Source organism: Frankliniella occidentalis, unplaced genomic scaffold (genome assembly GCF_000697945.3).
Source record: "Frankliniella occidentalis isolate FOCC.00 unplaced genomic scaffold, Focc_3.1 Scaffold253, whole genome shotgun sequence".
Lineage (NCBI taxonomy): Eukaryota > Metazoa > Arthropoda > Insecta > Thysanoptera > Thripidae > Frankliniella > Frankliniella occidentalis.
Window position 1 is genome coordinate 41,226 of NW_026267379.1, and position 8,820 is coordinate 50,045.

The 8,820-nt window shown below is 52.2% G+C and overlaps 1 protein-coding gene and 1 long non-coding RNA gene across 3 annotated transcripts; one reads left to right on the forward strand and one right to left on the reverse strand.

Annotated features, from left to right (window-relative positions):
• Positions 1 to 788: 788 nt before the first annotated feature.
• On the reverse strand, positions 789 to 3,187 carry LOC113202009 (uncharacterized). 2 transcript variants are annotated; one of them, XM_026416042.2, is made up of 4 exons: positions 3,102 to 3,187; positions 2,953 to 3,017; positions 2,126 to 2,495; positions 789 to 925 (listed from the first exon to the last, which is right to left on the reverse strand). In XM_026416042.2, exons 1-3 carry the CDS (start codon positions 3,103 to 3,105, stop codon positions 2,145 to 2,147), a joined length of 420 nt encoding a protein of 139 aa, XP_026271827.1. In that variant the 5' UTR covers positions 3,106 to 3,187; the 3' UTR covers positions 789 to 925; positions 2,126 to 2,144. The 2 variants fall into 2 exon arrangements, with proteins under 2 accessions (XP_026271827.1, XP_052129166.1); XM_052273206.1 differs by lacking the exon at positions 789 to 925 and adding an exon at positions 1,029 to 1,094.
• Positions 3,188 to 4,278: 1,091 nt separating this feature from the next.
• On the forward strand, positions 4,279 to 5,524 carry LOC127750759 (uncharacterized). The gene is made up of 3 exons (XR_008011838.1): positions 4,279 to 4,417; positions 5,089 to 5,157; positions 5,290 to 5,524. It is a non-coding gene; the product is annotated as an uncharacterized LOC127750759 (long non-coding RNA).
• The last annotated feature ends 3,296 nt before the right edge of the window (positions 5,525 to 8,820 follow it).

An 8,820-nucleotide genomic window follows, 5' to 3' on the forward strand; every position in this document is an offset into this window, starting at 1 on the left:
GCTCCTCCCTCAATGCTGGCCCCAGCCCCTGCTCCTGCCCGTCCACTGCAGCCTGGAGATAGGGCCTGCTGCTGGCCGCACTCTAAGTCCGCAAAGCCGGCCCATCGCCGCCCGATCAGCCCCCCCTCCGGCCTCCCTCGCTACTCCAAGTGAAGCACGGTGACGCTGTAAACGCGCACTTAACACGTTTTTCATTTCTGCCATTTTCGTGTTATTTTTACGTGCCGTTTGGTTTGAACAGGCAATGAAGTGGATAGAGATGTTCTGAAGACCGATTTAGACAAAAGGTAACAATTGGCCTTGTATATCATACGTGAGCTATTTGCTCTAGTTTATTCAACGTATTGCATTTCAAAGCAGAGAGGTGGGATGTAGTTATGTTGCGACGTCTTTACAGCATTTTTTGTCACCCAAGGGAAATCCATAGTCCATAGCATCACGCAAGTCCGTCAGAAACCCGACATAAATGCAGAAGATCATACACTGCAGATGGTTTTCGTCCGAAATAGTGTCGTATTGGCACATAATCGTCACTTTAGAATACGAAATGCACGTTTTGATTGTTAAAAGCGCAGCATAGTGGAGGAGGCTTCTCTGTTTAACGGAACGGCGGGCCTGCTTGTTCCTGAAGTGCCCTCAGTTTGTTTTCTCCCGCCAGCAATATTTCCTCCTCTAAACTTCCATCAGCATTTTGTTTTGTTTTATATTGTTATTTTTACTTTAGAAAAGGGGATAGGCTCAAAGTAGAATACGGTGTATAGGATGGGTAGAAAAAAGTGCGAGTAGTGTGCCTTTGGCATGGAAAGCAATTTATTTAATCAGTTCTGATACATAATGAATTTTCTCCAATGGACCGGACGATGTGTTACGGCCCGCTTAGGACAGGAGCCGCGGCCAGTGCGCCGGCAGTGGTCGGGGGAGCGGCCTGCAAAACAAGGAAGACTGAGCCGAACCGAACTGAGCCGAGCCGAACCGAGCTAGGCCGAGCCGGGCCGAGCCGGGCCGAGCCGAGCGAGGGTGTTTAATTACATTTTGTTCTCAGTTCTTGCTCGGAGCCGCACCGTCGTTTGCTAATGGGACGGCCAGACGAGTTTCTTTGCCCGATCCGCCGGAGAAGTGAACGAAGAAACGAAAAATAAATTAGAGTGAGAAATGCAAACACTCGGCGCGGACCCGGGCCACCCTCCGCGGGACGGAGGGAGGGAGAGAGGGAGAGAGAGAGAGAGAGAGAGAGAGAGAGAGAGAGAGAGAGGAAAAACAGTGAGATGGTATTCATTCGAGCTAGAGCGGGCACGCTGGGCTGGCCCGCCCCGGCACCTGTCACGGGGAGGGATGAAGGAGGGAGGGAAAAGAGAGAGAGAAAAAGAACTTTTGGAACCAGCTTCGCGGAGGTTGAAAAGAATCAAATCCCGCATTTACCCGCGGCAGCCTCCTCCCCCCCTCCTTCTCCAGCATTTTTTCATCCTTTGAGCTGAGCTGAGGAAGTTAAGCACACGGCACAAATGAGTGCGTCCGCAGCAGCTGTTTCTGCTGCAAAATTTTCGTCTCCGGGATCTGAATGAGGATTAACGGGGCCTCTACCATCCCCATCAGCGATGGAGGTTTTGCTAGTTTGACTAGTTAAAATGGGATAAAATCGCTCTTTCCCTCAAAACGCTCAAAGGGGTTCAAAGTATATCACACTAGAAATCCAAAAATACGAATGTCGCTCACTTGCAGGTGAGTTCAAATATTCGCATATCTGCGAGTGTGCGATTAAATATTCTCACACTTGAAGGTAAGCGAACAGAAATTCGTACACTTAAAAATTGCCATTTATCCGCTCAAGTGTGTGCATGATTAATCACGCTATCTGCAGGTGTGTGAATTATTTCTGTCACCTGCAGGTGGTTGACACTTGAACACTTGCATTTTTAGCAAGGGGGCAATAACTCCGAATTCAAGTGAACACATGATTCCCGGAATCCATGATTCCCGTTTATTCCCATCGATTCCCGTCGTGATTCTCATTGATTTCCGTTGGTTTCCGTCGTAATTCTCATTGATTCCCGCTGATTCCCGGGTCGGTGTGTCACATGATTCCCAGAGTTATTGCCCCCTCGATTGTCAGTGTAACCCCGCATACCTTGGGCGCGTGCAGTGCCTCAGTCCTGCCTGGTGCTGGAGCCGAAGAAGCCGCTGGGCGGCTGGATGATGTTGCTGCAGTTGTTGAAGCCGTTGCCCTGGCCGACGGCTGTGGCGCAGTCCACGCCCTGGGAGATCTGCGGCGGCTGCTGGGGCATCCCGGAGGGCGGCTGCGGCATGTTGGAGCTCCAGTCGGGCATGCCGGAGGGAACACCGGAGGGCACGCCGGAGGGCATGGAGGGCAGGCCGGCGGGCGCCTGGGGCATGCTGCAGTTGTTGAAGCCGGTGCCCGAACCCACGCCGTTGGCGCAGTTCAGGAAGTTGGACGGCGCAGACGCGTTTGCGTCGCGCTCGTCGTCCGCCGGCAATGGCTGTGTTAACACAGAGGAAGGAAATGTTCAACTCGTTCAACTCGTGTTCACGCTGATAAACCAAGTTTGCAACTGAACTGATTAACACTTGCAAAATTGTGCGACTACTGCAAATACGTAGTGTTCAACTCGATAGCTATGCACTTGTAAGTAGTGTGCTACCTCTCTGTTGAACACTTCCTTCGATTGGACGCGTACAGTGTGGGAACTAACTGTTAAACAGAGGAGTTGCAAATGCACAAGGGACAACTACCGAATTTTAGTGGGCTACTGAGCAGTTAAACACTTGAAAAATGTACTACTGCGCAGTTGAACACTTGCAAATTGCAAGTTTTTATCAGTATTTGTGTAACCAGTGTACTGCAAGTTGAACATTACTATATTGCATGCAAGATGCAAGTGATCATTAAGATTGATGTGACACTGTGTTGATGAAAGGAAGTCGACGGTGACTCACGTTGCCGAGGACGACGCAGAGGATGGTGGCGGCCGCGGCCATAGAGAGAGCGGTCATCATGGACGCTGTCGAGCACAAGGAATACGACATGTGAAACAACGATGCACGATTAAACCGCCGCAGTGCATTTGGATCGTTGAATTACTCACTCATCTTTGGTTGCAGTGTGGGTTGGCCTGACTAGAGCTCTCTGTAGAGGAAGTCTGGTAGACTGTGACAGCCGACTGCCGAGGGCAGCTATTTCAAGCTTCTCGAGGCCTTGTCTTGTTTGCTAGTCGGGCTGACACCCCCCCCCCCAAGGAGTGGCGCGGCGTGGTGCGGGGACAGGTCTACGACACCTGCCTAGCCCGGCTCGGCGCGGCGATGACAACCACTTATCGCGGCAATATGCAGCCACTGCTCGTCCGGTTCATTATTTGCACAACATGTTGCGGTGCAACCGGGGAGATTGCGGGGAGCGGGGTGGAGACATTCTTAGACGGAGGCTTTTGGTGGCCGGACAGCTTTTCGGTGCGGTGTTCTGCTTGAAGGTTTAAGCTATCGGCATCCTCCTCTCGTGCATTAAGACTACTTGCGGCTGTAGGTGCGTACCCGCGGAGGATCACCAATACTCTCGAATACTCGCGGTTACTCGCCTAACTCATTGTACACCTACTTGGAGGGTGGGGGACCCCTCCCCCTCGGGTTTATTGCGGGTCACCTCGCAGCGAGCGCTTGGATTCAGCAGGCGAGGTTGTTCGTGCGATTCAAGCGCTGCCACCTTAAAACCCGTCGATCGTCCAGGTCACGGGTACTTCCGGGCACCTCACGCCAGAGGCGACGAAACGCATTGGCGCGTTGGAAGAAAGAGATGCACTGCTGGCGGGCTGGCTGAAAAGGGCTTTAAGGAAGGGAAGGGCAGGCAAAAGAAGCTCCGGGGGATCTAGAGCACTCATGCATGAAAAGCGAGGTGCGCGGACTGTGCCCGCCCAACGCAGATCCCTGGTGGTGTTACAGGCGTCCATTTTTAATTTTTTCCCCAAAGTACAAAGCCAATTTAAGAAAATATACATTAGGTTTTTTGCATATATATATGCATGTCTTGGTTTGTTGCTGAAAGGATGTAAGGGTGTGAGGTTTTTTGAAATGTTTCGCACGTCGATTTGCACGCGCGTTATCGTGGCGCGTTTGTAGTGCAGCGGAAGGCAGAGGCGCTGGCGGCGTATCGCGTATGTTAATGTCGGACCCAAGCCCCGCCGCCGCGGCCCCCCCGGCTGGACACGGCCGCCCAGGTTGTTGTCACCGGGATCGGAATAAAGGCCGACAGCAGCGGTCAGTGCGTCAGGGGCGGCCGGGAGCGACACGACAAGCAAGCGCTGCAATGTACTCGTAGCTTCGTTGAAAATAATCCTCTAGTTATTATTCTTTCGTCGCAGGATCGAACAGAAAAGCTTGTACCTCCAAACAAACTGATTTCTTGGGCCAAGTGAGTTTTAAATTAATATGTCTTGATATATTTCTAAAAATCAAGTATCAAGTGCAATGTACTTGGTCCAAGACCTCGGTTCTTTGGGTCATAGATTTAATGGGAGCTTTAAGGGCCTGTTCGCTTCTTTGGTCTCTAAGGGTTTTTGTGTTTTGGTCCAACTTCTTGCATAATATGAAACAAAATCTAAATCAAGAATCTATCTTGAAAGCAGATGATACCAATTTAATACTATAGTATACCTGTGTTTTAATTTTTCTAGTTTGATTTTTATTTGTGGTGGTTTTGCATCATTTTTTAAATGTTTCACTCGTTTATCGTCTTTGACAGGCATTATTATAAAGGGGAGGGACGGGGTAGCGTACCGGGTGGCAGTCGCGGATGTGGGACCCTAGTATTGTTGAGCAGGGGCCTGCCGCGACCGACGCGACACTCGGGCGTTCGGGCACTCACTCACTCACTCGGCCCCCGCAGCGCCAAATAAATTGTTTTCTGGTCTGCGCTTATGGTTCTTTGTACTCATCGAGAGTAAAAGCTAGCTGACACCTTAAAGTTACTTACATATTCTTTATGTTTAGTCAAAATGTTTGTAAGGTATCATGTGCTAAAAATATTTCATGTTTTTAAAGCTCTCTACTGACCTGTCTGACTTGCTCATTTTCCTGTCGCAGATGCTTTCCGTGGCGCTGCTGGCGCTGCTGGCGTCGCTAGTGCTGCTGCTGGCCACTGCACCCGCTACGGTAAGTACCTCCTCTGCACCTTATCGTCGCGCATCGACCGGCCTGGCGAAAAAATGACAAACGCCGGCCAAGTAACAAGTAACGAGCCTTTTCTGAATGGTGGCGTATGGTCCCTCCTCTTTGGTGTCCCAGAGCGCGCAGCACCACCTCGCCAGACGGCCGGTCGCCGCCTCCGCCGCTCGGCCCCCCGCGCCGCCCCCGCCGCCGCCCCCGGGAGGGCCCAACACGGCCATCGCTCAGTCCACGAGCTGCGCCGTGGCGGTGGCTGGTGGCGGCCGGGCCGGCGGGGCGGGTGGCGCCGGCGCCGGCAACAACTGCGGCAACCTGGCCAACATCGACTGGAGCAAGCTGTTCGCGGCGTCGCGCGCGCCCCGCGCCCCAGCAGCAGCCGACCTTCACGTCAAAATGAATTAAACTGCGTAGGGCGCGAAAAGCGAAGAGCCCTTTTTTTTTCTTTCTTTTCTCACTCTCAGCTTTGACTTACTCGGCCTTGTGTGCCTCTCCGCCCTCTCAAGGCCCCCATGGCCGTGCCGTGCCGTGCCCGGCCCTGCCCCGCCCGCTCGGCCCGCAGCTCATCACAGAGAGGAGGGCGCTTGGTCCTGAAGGCCCCGAGTGGTGGACATGAGGGGGCGGCGCTGGGCGGCGCTGGGCGGCGCTGGGCGGCGCTGGGCCAGCCCGAAGGCTCTGCTGCCCCGACGGCCGGCCAGCTCCGGCTAAGGGCCCCGCCTCGGCCAGGTCCAGCCGTGTGCAGGCCCAGCCGCAAATGACACAACCGACAGGGCAGGAGGGCGCTGCCGGGAAAAATCCCAATCCCTGGCCCTCTGGCGTAAATACGGCCCAACCGCCTGCTCAGCAGGGTTGGCATGAAGAATTAAATGGTGCTAAATGGGGTGAAAAGGGGCAGAATGTAATACAGCTGGGGACACCTACCGACTACAAAACACTACTACAAAATTCGCAGTCGACGGCTTCATGAGCGTGAGCTAGGTCGGGCATCGGCTGACGCTAATGGCACTGTAGTGTGACGTGAAGTGCTAAATTTTTTGACCGAATTTGACTCAATTTAGATTTAATTTAATACTCTATGCCAACCCTGCTGCTCAGCCTGCCTGCCTGCCGCTGCCTGCGTACTTGCCAAATGATAACTCATGAAAACTGTTGAAGGATTGGGAAAACAAGGAATTTCCTGCGATAGGCAAACAACCTTGCTTATGGGAAAGTGGAGGTGATTGTGTATACCAGACTTTCAAGTACACACCACTAACATTTCCCCGTGATTCCCTGCTGATGAATAAGTTCCCGGTTCATGTCTAGCAAGACCCGGAAAGACTTTTAAAAGGAACTGTTCCTGCCTTTTATCTGCTGCACCTTGTAAAGTTTGACATGTCATATTTGCAAGTATTATCATACCTAACCGATCGGGAATCAAATTAATCCTAGGGCAGACAGCAGATTGGTTTACGGGGTGTTCTATGGTAAATAATTAAAAGTTCATTTATTGGTCAGAATAGACTGTGTCGTTTGGTCCTGGGATAGTTAAGCGATGACACCTTGATTTATTATCTAGGCAAGCATTTGACTTTCTCCGTCCTCTTAGGATGTTCTACAATAGTTCAAATTCTGTCGATTTGATTTTGGAGTGCTAAATCGAGGACCAAATTAGGCAATAAGTTAAGAGGCCAGAAAATTGGCAGTCCGTTAAAGAATGCCAAGAATTCTAAGAATGCCATTTAAAATAGAAAATAAAAATTTTGCAAATCAAGTTGTCTACGGCGTCTAGTATTACCGATTGAATACCACTGTTGTTCACCTGTTCAGCGAGGTGCCCTATAGTGCCAAGCGAATCGGCATCCTACCCACGACTCACACAGCTGAATGCGGTAAAGTAGAAGCGGTATACGGGGCCTAAGGACACCCAGTTTATCAGAAAAACAATTTTAAGCGAGGGGAAAGCGACGGGCATATTATAGTTCTGATTTGGTATGCAAAGCCATTGATTTTCCATTCGGGGTTGACTCGCCTGCCGCGGAGTTGGGGGCGTTGGGCGGGAGATATTAACCTTTCTAGGGCCTAACTAATTAGCTCTCCAGCTCGAGTGGGGGGTGGTGGGGGTGGCGGTGGAGGGTGCCGGAGAGAGGATTGCCAAATTTGGACGCCGTGATCCGTTCTCGAAACGCCCCTTCCCGCCTCGCCTGATAGGGGATGAGGTAAAGCCGCAAGCAGCGCCGCCGCCGCCCTGCTTACCCCGCCGCGGGTTACCCCGCTTGTGGTTACCCCGCCTGCTCCCCGCTCCGCCCGCGGGCACGTGCTCGCGTTCCCACACCCGCCTCCCTCTTAGCGCACGCCCAGCCCTACCGCGCCCCGCCCCGCCCGGTGCGCCTCGCCACCTCAGCGCGCCGCCACCTGCGACCCGGTGGCAGGCAACCCGCCGGTATGAAAAATTGAGCACCGCCTTCTATTACGTATTCGCGGCCACGATTGATCTCACCTTTTCTGCGCGTGCCCGACATCATTTATTTCACAAGGGAGGAAAGGGGGGGGGGGGGGAGTTAGATAAGAGGAACTGTGTCAGCTCTGAGGGGAACGTGAAGGAAAGAAAAATATGATAGAAATAATGAAAGTGAAGCTCACTGGAGATTTGAACTTTCTGCGCGTCCCCGGCCCGGCGTGGGTGGAGTCTGTCGCATCGTCCGCTGGCAGCTTATCCCTGTCGCTCTCTTACACCGTTAAATATACCATGGAACATTCTAGCAGCTCTCTGAAACTAAATGTAGTGTGTCCCACAGTAGAGTGAAGTGTGTCTCGTCTAAGGTGCAGAACACGATTTTCTGTTCACGGTAAAAACCATGTCTGTTTTTTTTTTTTGAAAAAACTTTGAGGAACTTCCTTATTTGAGGGAAACTTCTTTAGTCTCGCAACAGATTTTGGGGAATCTTCTCAAAAAATAACGAAAATTCCCAATATTCTTTGAGGAGACTTCATCGAAATTTGAGGAGTGTTCCCTTTTCCCCTCAAAAAAAAATGAGACATTGTTTTTACCGTGTTCCATTTAGAACATGAGATGTCTCAAACTTTCAAACCTTTCCGATCACCATTTCAACCACAAGTTATGCTATACCATGCGTTGCATCATAATATCTCCCTATTTTATTGTTACCCCACAATGTCTCTCTTTCACCCGCTTTTGCCTCTCTTGGTTCGTCAATTTGTGCGATAGAGATGCACACATCAGCACCACGACCACGAATCATAGATCATGGCAATGGCAAAACTGCTGTTGATTTCCGAATAACGCGCAGCCTCGCGCGCAGCCTTGGGTGGGTCATCAGTGCCCGACATCGGGAGATGGAGGGCGCGGGTTGGAGCAGGTGGGCCCTGGGCCCTGGGCACCGCCCTGCCGGCCCGGCCCGACGCAGTACTCTGTCTCGCTCGCCTGTCGCCGAGTCTTTTTATTCGCCTCTCACTTTCTCTCTCTTCTCCTCCTCCTTCGATGTATTATTATAGAGAGCGAGCAGAGCGACCCGGCCGGGCCTTTGTGTGGCCCCGCGGGCTTTAAGGTGGCGGGGAGCGGCGCGGCGGGGCGCGGCGTACCCCTCGTATATATAGTGCGACCCGCAATCACTAGCAGCAGCGCTCACAAAGAGCGCCCCACCCAAACCCGCC